At 44.2% G+C, this 23,739-nt stretch overlaps 1 protein-coding gene across 2 annotated transcripts in view; it reads right to left on the bottom strand.

Annotated features, from left to right (window-relative positions):
* Positions 1 to 9,458: 9,458 nt before the first annotated feature.
* The window catches only part of SLC39A9 (solute carrier family 39 member 9), a 49,258-nt gene continuing 34,977 nt past the window's right edge, over positions 9,459 to 23,739 (bottom strand). The window contains exons 4-8 of one of the 2 annotated variants that reach the window (XM_029238414.1): positions 17,238 to 17,306; positions 16,055 to 16,140; positions 15,412 to 15,546; positions 13,372 to 13,473; positions 9,459 to 12,574 (exon numbers count right to left, since the gene is read on the bottom strand). In XM_029238414.1, coding sequence (XP_029094247.1) covers positions 12,503 to 12,574; positions 13,372 to 13,473; positions 15,412 to 15,546; positions 16,055 to 16,140; positions 17,238 to 17,306 — 464 coding nt within the window. In that variant the 3' untranslated portion in view covers positions 9,459 to 12,502. Of the gene's footprint in view, positions 12,575 to 12,880; positions 13,474 to 15,411; positions 15,547 to 16,054; positions 16,141 to 17,237; positions 17,307 to 23,739 lie in introns of those variants that run through there. The other variant, XM_029238412.1, reaches the window with a different exon arrangement.

Below are 23,739 nucleotides of genomic sequence, written 5' to 3'. Positions count from 1 at the left end.
TTCTCGTTTCAGGCATTTGAATTTGTGATCCTCACTAGATGCTCCTCCAAGGCCTTCCCAGGCCTAACACGTCATGAGTCTCGTTAAGAAGGGGCTTAATAAAGGGCTTCCGCACCCTGGCACCCTTACCCTAACCAAGTCTTGGGTTCCCAAGCCCAGGCAACATCCTCTTGTTTCTCACTGTCCAAAGGGGCCCATCTGAATCCCCTTGTGCCCCTCGGGGCTCACGTTTCCCTGCAGAACATCTCAGGTACAGCTTTAACACAGGGTCCAGGGCCTGGGTCCACCAGGTGGGAAGAGACAGGACTAGAAAGATGATGAGAGCCCATGGAGAGCATACAAAGTGGACATTTCACACTTTGGGAGGTTATTTTTGACACGTTTTCATGCTTGGAAAACTTGCCACTTTAGGAGTTTTGTTTTTTTCCAGATGGAAGCTAGAAAACTTGGGTCACAAGCTTGTGGTGTGGAGTTCACTGGTTGGGGCACCAGGACAGGACTAAGTTGCAGGGGACAAACATGAGGAAAGAGAATGCACCGCCACCAGTTCCTCAAGGGTAAGTACCGGAGGCATCTGACTTGCTTTGGGGGTCAGCTGTGGCGGTAAGTTTGCGTGCCCAACGCAACCAGCAGCATTTGACCGGCCACACGGACAGTCACAGGCAGGTGGGCTCCTGGCAGCACACACATGGCAGCATCAACAGCCTCCCCATCAGGCTGCTTCTGCCGCATGGTTCTGGATAGCATTCCTGGAAGCTTCGCCCCAGGTCAGCCCCTGGTTCCTTAGCCCTGCCAATGTCCTTTTAATAAATTAATTCCTCTTCTGCTTAATCAGGTCAGTACCAGTTTTAGCTGCTTGTGATGGAGGACTGGGGATGAGCCATAGGTGGGAGAAAGGCAGGATGCCTGGAATCATTTTTAAGGGAGTCCTTCCCAAGGAGAAGGGCTGGGTGAGCCCAGATGGTTCCTGGGAAAGAACCATCTTCATTCTGTTTCTTCTGTGGAAGAAATAGAGCACAAGTTCCTTCAGCAGCAAAGAGAAAGCAATCTTTGCCCATTCCCTCTGCAGACAGGACATCTGAAGAGACCTTAGCTACTGGTAGTTAAGGAGAGGTGGAAAGACTGCCCTGAGACAAACAGCATGAGTTTGATGGTCCACTAGGCACTTGAGTGGCTTCTGCTTCCCTCAGCTAACCAGTCCAGATCATGCTAAGTCAGCCTTGGGAGACGCCGTTTCTGCTTCCGTTCTCTGCTCCAGCTGGTGGCAGTGCTGAATGCCTGGCAGATGCTTCTGCATGAGACAAAACAAGCTGGGTGCCAATCCACTGCCCCAGCCCAAGTGTGGGCCGGGGCTGCCCAATCTTATCGGGAAGCAAGTCGGGGTGGAAACTCAGGGACCTAGTGCTCTACAGGCTCAAATACAGAGATGATGTTCTGAATATATGATTTACATCTTATCTATTTCGTTTCATTTTTGAAACAGCCCCGATGAGGTGTGTGTTACTTTTAGTTTTCCTGATGAAAAAAATAAAGTTCAAAAAAGTTGTCTAGGGCTTCCCTGGTGGAGCAATGGTTGAGAGTCCGCCTGCTGACGCAGGGGACACAGGTTCGTGCCCCAGTCCGGGAAGATCCCACATGCCGTGGAGCGGCTGGGCCCGTGAGCCATGGCCGCTGAGCCTGCGTGTCCGGAGCCTGTGCTCCGCAACGGGAGAGGTCACAACAGTGAGAGGTCCACGTACCGCAAAAAAAATAAATAAATAAATAAATAAATAAATAAATAAATAAGTTATCTACCTAAGGTCACCCAGCTAGTCATTTCCTGGAACATGATAGACCCTCAGATACCGTGTTGAATGAGGGAAAGGCAGGATGGAGATACTTGATTTGGTCTGAATCCTAAGCCCATACCTGTCACACCACAGCACACTGCCGAGTGAGGTGCAGTCTGGGAAAGTGCTGGACCTTTCTTTCAGTCTCTCCACTTTTTTCTAGTAATTTCTCTCAATTGCCAACTCACCAAGTTCCCGCAGAATTGAAGAGAAAACTCCTCTTACACTGTAAAATTCCAGCCTCTCAGCTGTGTTCAGGGATAGACTCCTAATAATGAACACACATTTTCTGAGAGTTTTTATTTTCTCGCCAGCTTTCCTGAGATATGATTGACAAATAAAAATTGTATATATTTAGTATATAATATGATTTTTTAAAGACGTACAATATGATAGTTTAATATACATATGCATTGGGAAGTGCTTACCACAATCAAGTTAGTTAATACATCCATCACCTCACAGAGTTACTGTTTTTGTGTGTGTGTGGTGAGAACATTTAAGATCTACTCTATTGGAAACAGACTCACAGACATAGAGAACAGACTTATCGTTGCCAAGGGGGCAGGGGGATGAGAGACGGATGGAATGGGAGTTCGGGATTAGCAGATGCAAACTATTATATGTAGGATGTGTAAACAACAAGGTCCTACTGTACAGCACAGGGAACTATATTCAATATGCTGTGATAAACCATAATGGAAGAGAATATGCAAAAGAATGTACATATATGTATAACTGAATCACTTTGCTGTACAGCAGAAATTAACACAACACTGTAAATCAACTATACATCAATAAAATAAATTTTTAAAAAAAGATCTACTCTGTTGGCAAATTTCAAGTATACAATACAGTATTATTAAGTGTACATTATATCTCCAGGACTTATTCATCTTATAACTGAAAGTTTTACCCCTTGACCAACATCTCCCCATTTCTCCCACCTTCCAGCCCCTGGCAACCACTGTTCTACTGTCTGGTTCTATGAATTTGACTTTTTTAGATTCCACAGATAAGTGAAATCATACAGTATTTGTCTTTCTGTGTCTGACTTATTTCACTTAGCATAATGTCCTCCAGGTTCATCCACGTTGCTGCAAATGGCAGAATTTCCTTCTTTTTTATGGTAAAATAATATTCCAGTGTGTGTGTGTGTGTGTGTGTGGGTGTGTGTATGAAATGTTCTTTCTCCATTCAGCCATCAACAGACACTTTCAGTTGTTTCCATATCTTGGCTATTGTAAATAATGCTGCAATGAACATGGGAATGCAGATAGCTCTTTAATACACTGATTTCATTTCCTTTGGATATATATTCCAGAAGTGGAATTGCTGGATCATATGGTAGTTCTATTTTTAATTTTTTGAGGAACCTCCATACTGTGTTCCACAGTGACTGTACCAATTTACATTCCCACCAACAGTGTACAAGTGTTCCCTTTTCTCTACATCCTCACAAATACTCATCTGTTGTCTTAATGAGAATAGCCATCCTAACAGGTGTGAAGTACTATCTCATTGTGGTTTTGATTTGCATTTCCCTGATGATTAGCGATGCTGAACACCTTTTCATGTATCTGTTGGCCATTTGTATTTCTTCTTTAGAAATATGTCTATTCAGGTCCCTTGCCCTTTTTTTTTTTTTTTTTGCGGTACGCGGGCCTCTCACTGTTGTGGCCTCTCCCGTTGCGGAGCACAGGCTCCGGACGCGCAGGCTCAGCAGCCATGGCTCACGGGCCCAGCCACTCCACAGCATGTGGGATCTTCCCGGACCGGGACACAAACCCGTGTCCCCTGCATCGGCAGGCGGACTCTCAACCACTGCGCCACCAGGGAAGCCCCTTGCCCACTTTTTAATCAGGTTGCTTTTTTGCTATTGAGTTGTATGAGTTCCTTACATATTTTGGATGTTAACCCTTTATCAGATAAATGGTTTGCAAATCATTTCTCCCATTCCATAGTTGTTTTTTTTTTTTTCCATTTTGTTGATTGTTTCCTTTACTGTGAAAAAGAACATACATTTTCATAATGTTGCTTTTATCCATCATATGCAGGCCCATGTGATGGTCACCATTGTTCCATGAAACAGGTATTAGCACGGCTGTTGTATATGACCAGCCCATGGTAGTTAAATGTGTGAGTACTGACAGGGATCCAGCTCTCTGATCTTACACTTCAGCCAGAGCGAGCCAGACACAGAGTCTTACTTAACCCGCTCCGGCCAGGGATGGGCAGGAAGACATTCTCAGACAGGGAACAGTGACAAGGGTCTTCCTGGAGTCACATCCTGATTGGGCCTCAAAAGCTCCCAGCAACTTGGACAGAAGTAGCTCTTCCCATAGTGCCATCTCCTCAGCCCTCAGCCCTCTCTGACCCTGACCCCACCCTCAGGCAAGCAGGCCAGGCTGATGCCAAGTGAAGGACCCAGGAACACTTCTACTCCAGGTTCCCTGAGCTGTCCCGGTGCCCGTGTCAGTCTGATGGCTGGGCCCAGCACAAGTATGCCTATAGGGCCAAGAAGCAGAAGAAACAGAAAAGATCTGGGCTCCAGGCCAGGCCTCGCTATAGTATCAAATCTCTTCCACAGAAGCTCTTTTCCTCCTCCAACCCTAATTCCATCATTCAGGCTCCTGTCCTGGATTCCACAGGGTATGGAACCAATTCAGCTGAAACTACACTCTCCTCTTGGTTCCTGTGGACCTTTGCCCATCCTTCCATCCTAGCACGTGTCTCTCTGCCTTGTTTGGAGTTTTTCTCTCTGTGTATGTCCCTTCCAGACTGTGAGCTCCTTGAAGAGAGGGTCCAGGGCGTGTAGTAGGTGCTCAGCAAATGCTTACTGATTTGTCTTCTCTTGGCCCCTGTTCAGACGCCACAGTTTCTTGTTTCAATTTGCCACCCGAGTGGAGACTGACTTCTCAGGCCCTCAGCTGACCTTCATCTACAAAACAGAATCTGTGGGGTGGCTGAGAATGGCCATGAAACAATCTTTAGATGGCAGGCTTGTCGCCTGCTTTTAGCGTTAAAGTGGGTTTAATTCCAGGTTCTGCCGTTAGCTGTGTGGACTGAGAACAATCATTGGACTTCTCTGGGCTTCCCAGCTTGCTTCATGTAGTCAGTCCTCTTCCACTGAAAAGCCTTTTCAAATGACTCCCCACCTACAGCAGGATCCCCGAAGGAATCTCAGCTTGTCACCCTCACTCACATGATCTTGTCAAGACTCAAAGGTGATCATATGAGCCTCCTGTTTAAAACCCTTGAATGGGTCTCCATTCCTTCAACTTCAGCTGCCAGCTCCTGACCTTTGACTAATACCTTCCACAGTCTGGTCCCAACTTATTGTCACGGTCACCCCTTGTCACCTTATCCCACATTCTCTTCTCCAGCCACACCGGTTCTAATATTCTGAGGAGCTACCACGCTCTTTCACATCTTCTTTTCACTTGTTCTCTCAGTCTAGAATGTCTTTCTTAACTTCCCCAAATCCTACTTCAAGATTCAGCTCAAATGACTCTTCTTTTGTGAAGCCCTTTCTGATGCCACCCCTTCTGAGGACTGAAACACTTACCTCTTTTTATCGAATTGTATTCCACTTTGACTGCATTTCCTATGACCAAGGGTAGGTCTCAGACGCCTATACTAAGGGGCAGGGCTTGGCTGCCCGCAGGGGAACCCGAGGGGTAAGGGAAGGGGGTAAATGGCACCACGGGTAAGGTCAAAGCCAGCAGCCGAAGGACGAAGGGGATGGGAGATCAAAGGAGAGCAAATCCCCATTCTAAACGTCTTGAGACCAAGAGGCCATTGCACCGAACTGACAGCTCTGTTCTCGTCAGCAGGGTCAGCCTCTTGCTAGGCTTCTACCCTCTCTGCCAAACACCTGCTCACACTCAAGGTTGCCAATGTGATGTATCTCTGGGGGTGGCCAAGGATCTCCTGCCCTGCCAGCCTTTTCACTGCACTGACGTGGGCTCTTGGTACCCAACGGCATTGCTGAGGACAGCACGCTGCTCAGAAACACTGAAGGTACAAAGGGCTCCCCCTCGTGGGTGATGTGTGGACTCAAATGTAAACATTAATTTGGCTTCTAAGAACAAGTACTGAATATAATATTTTATTAGGGGACGGGGGGGGCAGTGTTCAATCTGACCAGAAAGCCCATAGCCATTTGTTGTCACAATCTCACACACTCCCAGAACGTCTGAGGGAGAGCCAGGATGCTGGTTCCTCCTCTAGAACAGAGTCAGCAGTTCATGGGACCAGGTGCCAGGGGCTTGGGTACCAGTGGTAGCTCCATCTTGACTCAGTGAAAAGACCTTGGGCAAGTTACTTTGAAACGTTTGTGACTTCATATATATCACATGTGATATTTGATATATGAAGGGCCCCTTCATATATCAAAAGGGGCCCTTCCAACTCTCAGCATCACGTCATCCTTGGACTCTTTCTTCTAGGTCCAATAGCACGTTCTTTTCTGATTTCTCAAAGTACTGAGCAGGGGAAGGGCAGAGACAGAAGAGGAGAAGGTAACACAGGTTCTCCTCACATTCCCAGTCCCACCCCACCGTCAGCGCAGGGGAAGACCCATTTCACACAGGGGCTGGAGCGGGGGAGGAAACAAGAGGTGGAGGGTGGAGGCTCTGGTGAGACAGTGGTAACAAAGGAAGATGGTAGGCAGGACACTTCCTGACCCAGGGCAAGTCCCCTTAAGTAAACCAGAGTTGGGGAGGGAGAAGCGAAGAGAGAAGGAAGATGGGGCACCCCTCCCAGGCCGGGTCAGGTCCTCTGAATATAACTAACACCAATGTTCAGAAGTGGAAGGAGGGAGTCCTTGGGCCCCAGCCAGGAAGTGGGGAAGGCAAGCAGGGATGAGGGAGGGAAAGTCACCAAGCCCCACCTTGAGGTGCAGCAGAGCCACCAGAGTGCAGACTTCTACCTCCACAAGTCGTCGTGTTGTGACAGGAGGTGAGGCCAGCCGGACTGCACCCGGGAGTGGCAGTTGACGCAGGAATTACAAAGACCCTGGCTGGGCCCGATTACCTGTAGGACTTCAAATCTGGAAGCTTCGAAGTCACCTAGGGAGCCAGCATGTCTTGCACACCAGCTCTCACCTCACCTGTCCTCCAGCCGTGGCACCTCCTAGGCGGAGTCCGTCTTCTTGTGCCACCAGGCCTCTGCCCTCGTGGGTCCTCTCTCTCCCACCTTCACTAGCTCATTCTGCTCTGCCTCTGAGTTCAGCACAGGTGCTATCTCCCTCTGATGTTCCCCCTTGCCCCCAGGTGTTCTCTGAGCGCCCAGCATTGCCTTGGCTCTCAGCATTGCCAACTGCTTCCTTGTTCGAATGCCTCACTGAAGCATGAGCTCTTTAAGGACTGGAACTGACCCTTATTGCCTTCTGTACACTCAGCTCTGAGGAGTGCCTGGTCCATAGGAAGGGCTGTTAACCCTGCTGAATGAAGAGGTGGGTTAGTGGAGGAGAGGTGGGGGGCTCAGTCTACTTCCTGTTCCACCCACTGGAGAATATGGTATCTATACCCTCCTGCACCTGACAGCCCTTGAAGTATCTGGTGATGGTTATCAAATTCTGTCCCCAAGAGCATTCCAGACATAAGTAAACAATCCAGTCCCTTCTACACCGCCTCCAAGGCCCTGGCTTCCCATCCCCTCTCCACTGGGCTCCCTCCTCTGACGGCTCTAGAATTTGTCAGGATCCCTTTATGAATGAGGCAACCAGATTGGGACACATGCTTTCACTCACATCCTTATCCAAAATTTACAGAAATGGGCAATGGCTATCATTGCAACAGAAATCAGTAGCTAAGCCAGAAAGGAGAACCAGGTTTTCTGATCCCTAAATCAGTCACATAGTACCTTACTAACATTAGTTAGTACTGGATTAGTAACCTGAACCCAGTTAATTGCCCACGTATATGCTCAGTCTCCTGCCCTGACTCCCCGCCCCTTTGCTAACTCCCAAGCAGCCCTGGCTTCAGTGTGAGACAAAGGCGGAGCTACACATAAGGCCAGCAGCTGATTCTGCCACGAATCAGGGCAGAAGCTGGTGGGGGAAAAGGAGGGGAGAGCACATATCAGGAAAAAATTGCTCCCTCAGGGCAGACCAATTCATTTAATAGCATATTTTTTAAGAACCTAGCTCCCCGGAGCTTATATTTCAGCAGGGAAGAGGGACAAAGCAAAGACATATATTATAAAGCAGATTAAAAGGTGATCAGTGCTACAGAAAAAGAAATAGGGTATGCGCTACCCTGGTGGCGCAGTGGTTGAGAGCCCGCCTGCCAATGCAGGGGACGCGGGTTCGTGGCGAGGATCCCACCTGCTGCGGAGCGGCTGGGCCCGTGAGCCATGGACACTGAGCCTGCGCATCCGGAGCCTGTGCTCCGCAACAAGAGAGGCCACAGCAGTGAGAGGCCCGCGTACCGCAAAAAAAAAAAAAAAAGAAAGAAAGAAATAGGGTAAAGAACACTGAGGCGGGGGTGAGCAGATTACAGTTTTAAATACGGTGGTCACAGGAGGCCTAATTGAAGGAGACTCTGGACCAAGACCTGGAGGGCGTGAGGGAGCTAGAGGAGGGGCGCTCTCGACACGGGGCGACCAGAGTGGGACACAAAGCAGGCTCATTTCCTACATCATAAAAAGTACACTGCAGGATGCAGCTCTAGCTTGTAAGAATTAGAAATTAAACAGAATAAGGATTGTTGGCTATTTTGGCTAAAACTGTATATAGACACACATGTATAAATATGTATATGTATACACATATATCTATATACATTTTGATCTCAGGGCAGTAGGATGAAAGGGCTGTTACTTAATAATGCTGGCTTCTGAAGATTTCACAACCACTGCTTAAGGCAAAAGAGGGATGAGGCACTTCACCTGAAAGCTTCCATAAGAGATGGCAGGAATCATAAATACCGTGTCCTTTTGGCCTATTTTCTTATTTATGAGGAAAGGTTTTCAGGCAACATGTAACACCCTGGGCACAATCTTTGTAACTAGCTGTAGCACACGTGACACATATAGAAAGTCAGCACAAAGTAGACCAGTAATAATGAAATCTAATGAATAAACATAAGCTATACATTTAACTGATCCATTGCTATACAGAGCGTTTATCGGTATATCAGTTAAAAAATGAGATCTAGTACTAAAGTCTACAGAGGGAGAAAACACTTATAAAATTCACAAATTGCACTTCTTTTGAAATCTCTATTTCCAGAGTCAGTTGTTCATAGCATCTACACACTCATATTAGTAACTGTGCCCTTTGAAATGCACCCACTGTGACTGGGATCTATTGGCCTGCTTCTCTTTTCTGGGATTAAATGGCTACCTTCACAAATAATATTTGCTAACAACAATGGCCATGGAAAAAAACTGTCAATAAATTGCTATCTTTTGGGGCAGATGGTGTATGGAGTGCTTAATCTCCCCTCCTCCTTTCCTTCCCTCCTTCCCTAAAGGACGTACATATAGACACATCTTTCCACTGTCCCTCAAAACTTTTCATTACCTTTTCTGATGTTCGAATGTGGGTCCAGTCTGGTCATCAAACAGAAAAAGAAAACTGCCGAGAGGATAAGTAATGAACCACTCACATAAGGTATGCACTAATAAAAATTTAATATCATAAAATAAACCAGAAAACAGCAAAAACATTTTTTTAAACCATTCACAATTAAAGTGGAAAGAGACAAAATTATAAGGCAGCCATCCATGGAATGATTTCATGTTTACAAAGGATCCAGAAAAGGGGACATTTAAAATCACCGTTCAGGCTACTGAACCAGGGGAACTGCAGTGTTGTCCCACGAGACTTCCAACTTGGTAGAAGATGCTATGAGAAAACAGATCAAAGCCAACTTCCCTGTGTTAGGCTGGGCATATCTAGAAAATTCCTAATGGTTGTCTAGCCCTTTTATGCAAGTCATACATTTCCCTCAGGTCTCCTCAGGTGAATCTAGATGTCTCAGGTACAAAGGAGCTACATCACTGGTTTTAATTTCATAGCATCTCCAACAGTGCTCTTGGGGTTATGTGGACCATTGTGTATCGAGCAGAAGTTTTGTAATGTAAGGAAGGTACCCCTGTGGAACGCCTACAGAGAGTTCTCGCCTTGCCCTACAGCAGTTTTGGATGAATCCGGTCATTATTCTCAGTCTCCCAAGGGGGCCCCATAGACAGGAACGTTCTTTGGGGGCTTGTGCTGTTGACATACATACAGTTCCCACGTTCAGTACCTAGCTACCATGTGTCTGAGAGGCTGGCATGTCCTCCGAGTTCTAATCCTTGGAAAAGAGAAAAACCAGGCAATGACACTTAGAAATAGGCCGGTAAAAACCACAATTACATTTTCTCCTTTCTACAAAGAACTGACCACTCAAAACAGCCACCTCTCTCATTTTTCTAATGATTCCAAATACAGGAACAGACTTGGCTGTCTTGAATAGGGAAATAAAAAGGTGATGAGGGAAGAGAGAACAACATAGCCTCTGTAGATGGTCCTGTTTCCACTCTCTACACTCCAGTGCAGAACCTTTGCCTAAAAAATGAAATCTGGCAATAGCATGCACAGGAAAGCCATCAGACCTGGAACATCGCTACTTTGGGGATATGGGGACTGACAAGCAATTCACTGGCGAACAAGTGATGGGAATGCATCAGTAGTGTTTTTCAACTTAATTTGCCATTTAAGAGAGCACTTGAGATCTGAAGAAAGTCTGTCCCTACCGAGGAAAGGGAGTGAAACTGCGATTCAGGTTAACTTTGGTTATGAGGAAGGAAGGGCCATGCTTTCCATCATCAATTGCATCTCTCTGGTAGCGACAACCCCACCTGTAACCATGGCAGCAACTTAAGTATTGCCAAGGTTTTCAAATGTGTGAGAGCATTAAGGCATCCACATCGAAGGAGGCAGTTTTAAACAAGAGGAAAATGGAACTGAAATGTGCCAATAAGTGACCATCAGTGTGACCTCTCCTGGGACACTGCCCACCATGAACAAGTCCTTCCCCCCGTGAAGGAGGCCTCTGCCACGCTGCTCGGTTCCTTGCTGCCTGGAGATGCATTTGAGCCCTGTAAGATTAGTATGGCTATTTCTGCCTGCTGACCAGGAGGGAAATAAGTGCTTCCGAGGCAGCAGCTTTAAAATCTGGGAAAGCCCATAGCTCTTGAGAGCTGATAGGCCGTGAAAGGTTTGCTTGTTAATGTGAGGTCCAGAGGGGAAGGCAAATTTGGAAGTTAGATGGTCTGATCCTTGCCAGAGTTCAAGGCCCTACCCAGCAAGATATTGTAGCCAAACTTTTAAGTGTGATGGCAAGGCACTGCTGAAAGAGGCTTCGGCCAGCAGAACAAACTTCTGATCATTGCACACAACAATATGATAGAAAGTGCCACTATCCAAACCGAACCAGACACTAAAATGAGCTATTTACTTAACTAAGTAAATTTCCGGGGAGAATCAAGGCAACTGTGTTATTTTGAAGGACCAGATGAAACCCTATGACTCTCTCCTAAGTCAGAGCTGTTATCAGGAAAGTCACTTAGACTTTCATACTGTACCTTCTGTTGGTTTTAATGTCGTACACAATGGCTGCCAGCCACTATCCAGAACCAGATCCTGTTTATGCTACTTTGGTCTACAGCCAGCAGAGGGCTCTCAAGTTCTTTTTCCCCAGCTGCTGACCCAGTAACAAATCTAGGAAGGAAATAAAGATATCCTGGGCATGCTGGCTTATGTGTCATATAAAATGTTTTACAAACTCCTAAATCCAATGCCCTGACGAAAACAGTCTTGGTTCCCCCTTTCTGTAACGTGGTTTGAAATGGTACAGAAAATCAAAATAAATTAACAATATATCATATACTTATTTGATAACATAAGGTTTACAGGGATTTTGGCAAATATGGAAAAATTATCCTAGTTTGCTTAACACTTTTACTATCTCAATTGTTTAAATTACCAGAATATTAGTGATTGTGTCATCTCACATATGAGGAAGTGATATTTTAAGGGCTTAATAAAGCTGCATTTGACACAAAGGTAACTTCACTGAAAGGAATAAAGAACAGACACGAGACTATCTTCATCATCACAGTTCAAGAAGTGGTTGTCCTGATGAGAGAACTCAACTCACAAATATTAACATCACCACCAGCAGTAAGCAGCAAATTGTAGCGAGGAAGGGCTGGAGGGAAAAGTTAGGAGAAAAGCATGGAAAAGATGAAGAGACAAAAGACATGATTTTAATAAGCTTTAAATCAACAGGCAAACAATTCCCATTATGATACATCTTGACTTTCTTCACTGCTACAGGTGCTTATGTGACACTGACCTAGCAGTCCCCAAGGGGCACCAAGTATTTTGCCAGAGGGACTGCTGGTCTGCTAAGATAAATACTTAAAGAGACAAAAAAAGGACAACATAGGTTTTGGTAATCTTACTTTTAAAAAGGTTACTACAAAGATGTCAGTAACTATCCGAATTCACTTATAATTGAATCCCCTTTAATTTCCAAAGATACTTTGGGACCTGACTGTTCCTGAAGGAAAGCCTATGCCTAAGGAAAGCCCACCTACTAGAACCTGGCTCCTCTATAAAGAATGTGCTGTACAGGCAGCTACTCTACACAAAGGAGAACTTGAAAAGAAATGCTTTATAAAACACTAGTTACCTCTTTAAAAGCTAGTCCACCTCTGTTGCTCCATTGGATGGAATGGCAGGCTCTCTTTAAAGAGACAAGTGCAGAAGGAGGTGTTTAAAAGACTCTCCAGACATACCCTCTTCAGTGGATCTCTCTCTCAAGTATAAAGTCAGCTTTCAATGTGTCTTGCCGTCCTTTTCCTGACTCTAGCCCCAAATGAACTACTTATCTTTAGCATCTAAGACAGTGGGCATTATGACCTTCATTCAAGGCATAGATGTGGCATAGATGCGGCATAGATGCTAAAGCACCAGACTTACACGGCGAGAACCATGTTAAAAATCAATGGATTAAAGTGGCAGAGCCTCGAAACTAAGAAAGAGATTTAGCTTAATTACAGAACACTGTACTTTCATAATTATTTCATTATGAGTATGAAGGTCTCCACTTTTCCTTAAAACTAAATTCCATCTTCCCTGAGAATAGGGTTAAGGGAAACAAGAAAACTCAAAATGCCAAGGGCCCTTGAAAAGACAACACATGGAATGTCTGTATCCTTCGCAGTGTGTTGTTTCTACTCGAAAAGCTTTCCATTGCTCCAGGTTTTCATCTCACCTCCCTCCAGAATCTTTAGGGTTACGGGTGGAGATGGGCAAGGCGAGACAAGAGACTGAGGAAGTGAGCAGCTGTCACGTGCTGGCTGTTCTCACTGGATGGAAAACGGCCATGGCCTGAGGCTGGACCCTCAACAGTCAGTGCTGGTGTCCTACTGACAGAGCGAGCGGGATGAGGCAGCCCAGAACCAGGGCTGCTACCTCCAGGCGGCTGAGGCCTCTCCCTCCAGCGGGGTCGGGTTTGTGGCTGTGCCCCATTCCGCCTACCTCAGGGAGGACATGCACCGTGGCAACATAAAGAAATGTCCCAGCAGAGAAAAGCATGGCCACTCCAGTGGCATTGACCTCTGAAAGGGCTTCTTTACTGCTCTGTGAAGTAAGGTAGAGAAGAAAAATTAAGTCAAGTAAAATCCAGAGGCAGGAAGAAGTCCCAACAAAAAAATACCCAATATTCATAACTCGTGTTATCTGGGGCACCGGGGACATCCTGAGATCAGAACGATCTTGTTATTTATGGGAAGCTTCCAAACAAGGGTTTAAGACTATTGGTGATGTACACGATTACTTTTTCAAACAAACTTCAAGTCTGGTTGAACAGGTTTGGCCTATATTATTAAGATGGAATCAACAGCATTAATGCAGATATCAAAGTTCATACATTCATTCATTTATTCTACTAATATTAGCAAATATGCCATATGCACCAGGCTCTAGGCCAGTGCCTGAGATACAGTGGGAATCGAGACACAGTACTTGCCCTCACAGAGCCTAGAAATATCTCGTAAGCTAATCTTTATACAATTCATTTCAATTTTTTTTTTTTTTTTTTTTTGCTGTACGCAGGCCTCTCACTGTTGTGGCCTCTCCCATTGCGGAGCACAGGCTCCGGACGCGCAGGCTCAGCGGCCATGGCTCACGGGCCCAGCCGCTCCGCGGCATGTGGGATCTTCCCGGACCGGGGCACGAACCTGTGTCCCCTGCATCGGCAGGCGGACTCTCAACTACTGTGCCACCAGGGAAGCCCTCATTTCAATTTTTTTAATGAAAAAAGTGGACCTACTAAGACAATTAATTGAAAATTTAAGAACATGCCATAAATGTAATATGTAACTTCATGCCTCCAAAATTATCATACCTTCCTCTCAAAAGTTCTAAAAACTTATATTGATCAATGCAGTAATAAATAGGGTAATATTTATTTATTTAGGCTGCACTGGGTCTTAGTTGCAGCATGTGAGATCTTTTAGTCGCAGCATGCATGCAGGATCTAGTCCCCTGACCAGGGATTGACCCCGGGCCCCCTGCCTTGCCAGCGTGGAGTCTTACTCACTGGACCACCAGGGAAGTCCCAATAGGGTAATATTTAAAAGGGAACTATGTATTGCTCAGTGACTAAAAGACGATAAAGCTCACAATCAGGGGTTAGCAATCCAGATCAACTAACCCTTGATTAACAGGAATTAACCATTCTTTAACCATCTCATTTCTCATATGTTCCTTTCAATACAAATTTTACTATATCAAATACGAATTGAATGATGCTCAGAAGAATCAGTGACCTTCAGAGACAGTGGGGGAAAGTGGTTTCCAGGAACTAGCCCTGACTTGGCTTGGTTCTAAGATTTTCCTCCTGTTGCCTGCCAATTGATATTTAAGTAAAATGGGTAAGGCTGCTGCTAAGAACTGCGGCCCTAGTGGACAAAATTATAAAGCGTGGAAAGGTCCAACTGGAGCAACAGAGCAGAATGCCCGGGCTCTGAGGTGACAAGCGACACATGCCACTTCAGGTGGGGAGCTACATTGAGTGCAATGACGAAGCCCTGGGTACTTAACATGCAGTGATATGAGAGCTGGGAGTAGAAGAATCTGAGTCTTAGCTGAATACAGAGATCTCTGCTCATCCCTTACTGCTCTCAAAGCTGCTGCAACCTTGTCCCTCCCTCTTCCTGTGCCTACTGAAACATTAAATACATTCTGTTGTGACTTATTATGTATCTGTCAAATAAAATTAGCATGTCTGATAAGGTTTAAGTTGTATTATTTTAAAGATCATATATTTGTGCAAGTATTTTTGGAACTGACGGGGAAGAAGTTTTCGAATTAAATGAATAAGAAAATGCTCCAAATTTATGAAGCGGATTGACTTGGAATTAAGATGTACACTTTGTGCAGGTTTTTAATTCGAATTTTATCTTTAGTTTGAGGGGGTAATCTAACTGGAAAATTCAATATAAGAGACTACACCTTCTAGTAGATCACAAAGAATTAGATGCTTGTCTAGATAAGCTAGGAATGAGTCAGACTTACCTTACTTAGTCCTAAGTATGTCACCATGGACAGAACTGGTGCTGCCAGTGCAAAGACCAGTAAGTGCTTTCTGATTCGATTCCGCTCGAGGCCTGCATGCATTAAGAAGGAAACCAGCCCAAAAGCGGCTGGTGCCTGGAAAAGAAAAACCATCCCTTGTTACTCTGGAAGTTTGCATTGCTTCTACATTATGAAGTACATATCATTTGACTGAATTCTCATACAAGAAAACCAGGCATACTAGTAAGTCTGGGCTTTGCCTTTTAGGAATTAATGTTCTAAGCTAGAAAATATCCCATTTGTGTATGTGTGTGCGTGTATGTGTGTCTGTGTAATGGTTAAGAAAAGAGTATAAAGAAAGGAAGAATATTTATGAACAAAAATTACTATGAAATGTAGAAATCTGTAGAGGACTTAACAGTTTGTGTATATGACCATAAAAAAATAAAACCCCTTCAAGTATAAGGTTAAGAAAATGGTAGCAAAAGACCCAGCTCTGAACAGATTTATTCAATTCTCTAAAACGAACAGCAATTACGAAAATAACTAAAAAAATTTCCATTCCAGAAAAACATAATGACCAAAGAGAAATTCTAATTATAAGTGTAGTCAATACCAAATCTTACACCAAAATTTTGCTTACCTTATGTAGCATTATTGCCACAAACACAATTAACTGGACACTAGTTTGTGAAGTAGAAGCTGCTGCTCCCAAAGCAACACCGTCAGCTGAATTTGGAAAAAGTGAAACATAAAACACTATAACTGTAAATAACAACTATAATAGTTGGTGAATGACTGTGTGGGCTTTAGAGTCAGATAGAGCTGGACTGGACTCTGGGACGGTTACTTAACCTTTCTGAACCTTAGCCTTCTCATTTCTACAATGGGTTCAATAAAGTATGTATTCCTAGGGTTTTCATGAGGTAACATATGTGAAGAGCTTAGCATAGGTGCTATTCAATATTCAATTTGTCAGTTATTGTTGTTGTTGGAAAAGTATGATGCTCAAAAATCTACTGATTAATCAATCAAACTGTAATAACAGAAATATCAAAGAATTTCAAAGGAAGCATCTCTGCATCTTGCAGATGAAAAACCAAAATAAAGACACCGCGACTTGGCATAGATGACTTATACGCAATGAGTAAATAGTGGTTGAAATGGATGAATTTTTTTGTTAGAAAAGCATGTTTTACTACAAAGTCCAGATAAGAGTGTGTCACCTTTCACATGCTTTTGTCATTTACAGAGCCCTACTACTGGGACTAGTTTTGGTTATGATTCTAAGGCATGCCCTGTCAGCAATGCTGAGACTTCGACACTCTACAGCCTATCTCTGCCTCACCTGGCACTTGGGTAGATACCCAGCACCAGGGCTACTGAGTACAAAAGTGAGCAGGCTCTTATGCAGATGAGATCCTACAGTAGAGGTCAGCAAACTTTTTGTTAAAGGGATAGATAGGAAGAATTTTAGCCTTCGTGAGTCATTTGGTCTCTTGCAACTACTCAACTCTACCATTGTGTGAAAGCAGCCACAGATAATACGTAAACAAGTGGCCATGGCTGTGTTCCAATACAACTTTACTATGGACACTGAAATTTGAATTTCATGTATTTTTCATGTGCCACAAATTATTTTCATCCATTAGGAAATACAGAACCATTCTTATTGCAACCCCAACACTGAGTACTCCAGGGCTCATGCTTCTGTTGGAGGCCTTCATTAAGCAACCCTTTCCCCAAAAGACCAGCCCTAGAGTATTTCATGTGGATGGTCCCTGTGTGACAGAAAAGAAAGGGGTTCCACTGCAATCTGACCCTACCTGCAGCATGGACGACCAGACCCAGCGTGGTGGTGATTTTGGAATTGCTAGGCCTTGCTGTTTCTGGATCTGAAGTAAAAATAAGCAAGTCAGCCATGAAGCAACGTGAAACAGAAACTATTAGAATATTCACCTGCAGGTGGAAGAAGTCTTTGAAAGCTCTTAAAGTAGAAGATTATTATTTTCCTCACTATTGTCTTTTTTCTTCTGCTTCAAACACTTGGAAGTTTCCCCTGTCCTGAAGAGGTGGGCAGGTGGAAACTCTTCATTTGACCCAGGCTTCCCTGAACAGACAAGATGTCACCCCAGGGCTTCCCTGGTGGCGCAGTGGTAGAGAGTCCGCCTGCTGATGCAGGGGACACGGGTTCGTGCCCCGGTCCGGGAAGATCCCACATGCCGCGGAGCGGCTGGGCACATGAGCCATGGCCGCTGAGCCTGCGCGTCCGGAGCCTGTGCTCCGCGACGGAAGAGGCCACAACAGTGAGAGGTCCGCGTACCGCAAAAAAAAAAGAAAAAGAAAAAAAGACGTCACCCCAAACAGCCTCACACCTCTTAACGCTTCACTTCTCCAAGGAAAGTGCTCTGTGGCGTCTGACCACCTCTCTAGACCAATCTGATTGTCATTGCCTACCCCCTCCCCCTCCCCAGCCTCCTGCAACTTTATCTGTATTCTAACATCAAAATGTCGTTCACATTTGCCTTTCTCCATTTTGTTGCCACCATCCTAACCTAAATTTTCATCACCTCAAACCTAAATTAGCAGTAGGCTCCCATCTGGTTGTCTCCCCTTATTCTCATTTCTCCCTAACCTAATTCATCTTACACATCCTTGTCGGATTCATCTTTCTGAATCACCACCCTTGTGATGGGTCAGTTAAGAATCTGTTGCTTTTCAAATTCAGTCCAAACTGCTCTGTTAAGTAGGTCTTGAGCCCTCTATCAACTGGTATCATCTTTTTTTTTAAAAATAAATTTATTTATTTTTGGCTGCATTGGGTCTTTGTTGCTGCTCACGGGCTTTCTCTAGTTGAGAGAGCGGGGACTACTCTTCATTGCAGTGCGCAGGCTTCTCACTGTGGTGGCTTCTCTTTGTTGCAGAGCACAGGCTTTAGGCATGCGGGTTTCAGTAGTTGTGGCTCGCAGGTTCTAGAGCACAGGCTCAGTAGCTGTGGCGCATGGGCTTCGTTGCTCCTTGGCATGTGGGATCTTCCCAGACCAGGGCTCGAACCCGTGTCTCCTGCACTGGCAGGCAGATTCTTTTTTTTTTTTTTTTTGCGGTACGCGGGCCTCTCACTGTTGTGGCCTCTCCCGTTGCGGAGCACAGGCTTCGGACGCGCAGGCTCAGCGACCATGACTCACGGGCCCAGCCGCTCCGCGACATGTGGGATCTTCCAGGACCGGGGCACAAACCCATGTCTCCTGCATCGGCAGGCGGACTCTCAACCACTGCGCCACCAGGGAAGCCCTGGCAGGCAGATTCTTAACCACTGTGCCACCAGGGAAGTCCTCAACTGGTATCATCTTATTTCTTACTGTCCAGTCCAGTTAAACCAGTTTCTGTAACACCCTCTAACAAAAACTGTCTCATTCTCCTTTCCCCAAATCTCCTCACCCCTAATTCTTGGCATGTACTAAACTGCCCAGCTCATCAATCCAAAACCAAGACGTTGTTCAAAGTCTTAATTCTAGGACCGCTTACTCTGCGAAAGAATCAAAGATTAATTCCAGCTTAGAACAACTCTCCCCTTGCCTAGAAATGTACAGCTCTATGCACAGTCTCTACATGCTACTTCAAGGTTTCTTCTGTATTCCACCTTAGATATACAAAACTGTTTTCACTTAAATATGTCCCTCCCAATTGACTGTGAACTATACAGAATTAAATTTTATACTTCTTTCCATTTTTTTATTTGTCTTATAGAATGTAGCATAGCACTGGTCACCCAACAGTTGCTTAATAAATCCTTGTTGGAGATTAAAAAAAGTATTTATCTGTATTACAGGTATTATAAGAAATATATAGGGCTTCCCTGGTGGCGCAGTGCTTGAGAGTCTGCCTGCCAAGGCAGGGGACACGGGTTCGTGCCCTGGTCCAGAAAGATCCCACATGCCGCGGAGCGGCTTGGGCCCATGAGCCATGGCCGCTGAGCCTGGGCGTCCAGAGCCTGTGCTCCGCAACGGGAGAGGCCACAACAGTGAGAGGTCCGCGTACCGCAAAAAAAAAAAAAAAAGAAAGAAATATATAAACAAGTAAATAATGTCCAAACAATGTAAAGTTCAAAGGCATGGACATCAAAATGCCAGGTGAAATGACAGATGGACATTAGTCAAGTAAATTGAAAGGAATTTAATCTTTTGAGGGGTCTAGCCCACTGAAGGAATGGTTTACAATGGAAAAAGCATGCACAAGTAAAGTATCTTTATCTTTTTTACTAACAAAATTTATCTTCTAGGGCTCCCCTGGTGGCGCAGTGGTTGAGAGTCCGCCTGCCGATGCAGGGGACACGGGTTCGTGCCCCGGTCCGGGAGGATCCCACGTGCCGCGGAGCGGCTGCGCCCATGAGCCATGGCCAATGAACCTGCGGGTCCGGAGCCTGTGCTCCGCAACGGGAGAGGCCACAACAGTGAGAGGCCCCCGCACCCCAAAAAAAAAAAAAAAAAAAAAAATTTATCTTCTAATTAAAACACTGCAAGAAGGGAAGCTAAAGCCCCTAATCACTCTGAGACAACAGATATTTCAATATCACCCCAAACTGGAAAGAACGATCATGTTACACTGTGTGACAAGCTTGTTTTGGCTTTTCTTTACACAGTCTTGTGGTCTAATTATAAGTAGCATCTTAAAAAAAATTAGAGGGGGGCTTCCCTGGTGGCGCAGTGGTTGAGAATCTGCCTGCTAATGTAGGGGACACGGGTTCGAGCCCTGGTCTGGGAAGATCCCACATGCTGCGGAGCAACTGGGCCTGTGAGCCACAACTACTGAGCCTGCGCGTCTGGAGCCTGTGCTCCGCAACAAGAGAGGCCGCGACAGTGAGAGGCTCGCGCACCGCGATGAAGAGTGGCCCCCGCTCGCCGCAACTAGAGAAAGCCCTCACACAGAAACAAAGACCCAACACACCCAAAAATAAATTAATTAATTAAAAAAAAATTAGAGGTTTTAAAATTAAAACACAATTTCTATAAATCTATAGGAAAAGACTGATTCAGAATAAATTTAATAAACGAATTAACTTTTACTGATAATAATACATAAAACCCTGCAGGTAATAGGTAAAGCGAGGTCATCAGATACATGAAAACCAGCAAAAACAGTGACCTCTGAGACAAAACAGGAGGAAAAATAAACACATACTACATTTAATTCTTTGTATGGGGCTACAGGACACTAATGCACCTATAAATGCATTTTAAATTTAAACTGACAAGAATTGCAAGAAAAATGTCATAAAGGCCACTATGGACAACTATGTAATGTAGCTGGAGTTAGATTCCATCCAACAGAGGGTGCTTCTCATTTGCTGTTTGGAATAAAGCACATAAGTAAAACCTTTTACTCCAAAATCAATTTCATAAAATAAGACTTGGTTAGTTAAAAAAAAAAAAGTTGCAAGAATAGTTCAAAAAGCAATCATATACCCTTTTCTCAGAATGACTAATTGTCCAACATTTTGCCCCATTTGCTTTATCATTTGGGCTTATGCTCTCTTGTTCTCTATCTACACTACACAAATACACATATTTGTGTATATCTTTTTTTCTGTACCATTTAAGAGTAAATTGCATACATTGTAACTCTTTATACTTAGATACTTCAGTGTGTATTTCCGATGATAAAGGATATTTTCTTATATAATCACAGTAAAGTTATCAACTTCAGTAAATTTAACATTGATATTTTTTTCTACTCTCTCTTGCATATTCTAATTTGTCAATTGCCCAAGAATGTCTTTCAGGGCATTTTTCCTTTTCCAGGAAGGATCCAGCCTAAGATCATATGTTGCACCTAGTTTTATCTCTTTAGTCTCCTTTAATCTGGGACATTTTCTCTGCCTTTGACTTGTGTGACATTGATATCTCTGAAGAATACATTTCCTTCCCTGCGCCTTTCTTGTTTTATAACAGAGTGGTCCTTCCTTTTGGATTTGTCTGATGTGTCCTTAGATGACGCATTCTTGGATGGAATACTACATAGGTGATGCTCCTCAGGCTATCACATCTAGAGGCACAGGATGTACATCTGCTGCTCACTGGTGGTGTGAATTCTGGATTATATATTGGATGTTGTAAATGTTATCTTGTGGATACTATGGATTCTATTATATTCCTCCAAAGAGTGTTGATTTTTTGCTTTGCTTTACATAACTTGATTTGGCTCAAACTGCAAACTCTGTCTTCTGGGCAGCTGCCTAAATCTCAGTTTGGTTCTTTTACATTTAGCTGAGCCGTCTAGAGTCTGCCCAAGAAAGCATGGTTCAGGGCTTAGCCAGAGACTTGGGCAGTTTACACATAGAATTTGGGGCTGAGTTTCTCTGTCTCTCTCCTTTCTAAGATTCTCCCCTCACTTTCCAGGGGCTGGGTACCTTGAACTCTGTCCTCCAGTTCCTTAGGCCAGAAAGACTGTCTTCTATCAGTTAGTTACCCCATAGGCACTGACTGCTAAAAGCAGTAAAAATAGGAACTAAAAGTAGTAAAAATAGATTCCAAGTGTAGACTCCCTTCCAGAATTTGCCTCATTTAGGTCACTCACTCTCCAATGTCTTCAGATAGTGGTTTTCAAAATTCTGTCCAAAGTTTACAGTTATCTGTACAGAGGCTGGTCTGGTAGGACATTCTGCCCACACTGAAAGCAGAATACCAGTGACATTAATTTTGATCATCTGATCAAGGTATTGTCCGATTTCTTCATTTAGTTACTTTTTTTCCCCTTGTAACTAATAAGCAAATCAAAATATACCCCCTAGATTTAACATTCATTGATGATTCTGGCCTGAGCCAATTTTTACTATGAAGGTTGCAAAGATGATTGTCCAACTCCAACTGCTTGCACATTTACCAACTGGCATTTAGCTTCTGCTGGAACCAAATGCCCTCCCTTCTCCTTTTATCTTTCTCCCATGTGGATGTGCCCATTGATTCCCATTTTTTCAATGATTTACGCTTTATTGCTGTTCTTAATTATCTTGGTGCAGAAACTGTCTGAGATCTGGCCAAGAGAAGCCCCTTCAAGCTGGTTCCTATATCCTGTGACATGTTTCCATCTTCTTTGAGCACTAGATGCTCCAAGCTCATTTTATCCTTACCCTGTCCTGTCCTAGAATCAGCCATTTCTCTGAAGAGCCCTGATATGCTCATTGCTAGTGGGATGTCTTTACTTCTAGGCCCTCTCTGCACACAGAACTAACACATACATACATGTATACATAGACACACATGTATATGTACACATACACATACAAGTTTTAGAAATCATGATTCCAATAGCTCCGATTCCAACCCATCCCTGTAGGGGTTCTTTCTTGCTTTCCCTCATTCCCTATTTGCATGTCCCTTCTTCCTCAGTGAGGACTCTGGTTCCACCAACAGCAACACATTTACTCATTTGCTCAATCTTGTAACATATCTAAACTAGTTTCAGAACTGTTTTGCCCACACCATTACAAAAAGCAAAGCCTATTAAAAAGAGTTCAGTACTGTTTACGCTTCTTCCCCAACTCTACTCACCACTAAAGGTATATAGTCAAATACTACTTTCATAAGTTACTTGAATTAGTTTTTTCTACATCCCCTTCAGTGTAACTGTGTTATTCATTTGAAGTATAGTTCATCTGTTTCAGTTAGCTCCCCCATCCTTTGTTGATTTCATTTTATATTTTGAATATGGAAAATATTAACATATTTCCCAAAGTCAAAACTATATCAAAAAGGCATGCCCGGGGAAGTGTCATGCCCTCCCAAAACCCTTCTACCTTATCCCACCCATGCCCTCACTCCTACAAGTAATCAACTTTGTTTTCTAGCTGATCCTTCATATGTTTCCTTTTTGTAAAGATAAGCAAATATATACACGTATACTTGTTTCCCCTTAAAACATAATATATGATGTATAATAATTTATTTTTGCTTTTTTTTTCCCACTTAACAGTATTTACTGGAAATCTCTCCATATTGGTTCACAGAGATCGGATTCCTTATTCTATTTCATGGCTACATAGAACTCCATTACATGGACACACCACACTACACTCAACCAGTCTGCATGACTGGACGTTGAAGTGTTTTTACAATGATAAACAATGCTGCGCCGATTAGTCTTGTGCGTATGTATCTTCATATTGGAGCCGATTCATCAGAACAGATTCCTAGAAGTGCGATTTTGGGGTTGAAGGGTAAATTCTCCACTACAGGGGCTGTACCATTACGCACACCCACAGCAATAGATGAGAGTGCCTGTTTCTTCACAGCTTTGCCAACAGAGTATACTGCCAAGGTTTTGAATTTTTGC

Source organism: Monodon monoceros, unplaced genomic scaffold (assembly GCF_005190385.1).
Source record: "Monodon monoceros isolate NGI ecotype Baffin Bay Population unplaced genomic scaffold, NGI_Narwhal_1 Super_Scaffold_21, whole genome shotgun sequence".
NCBI classification, from domain to species: domain Eukaryota; kingdom Metazoa; phylum Chordata; class Mammalia; order Artiodactyla; family Monodontidae; genus Monodon; species Monodon monoceros.
The sequence above is the reverse complement of the archived record's forward strand: the minus strand, read 5'-3'. Positions and strand labels throughout refer to the sequence as shown.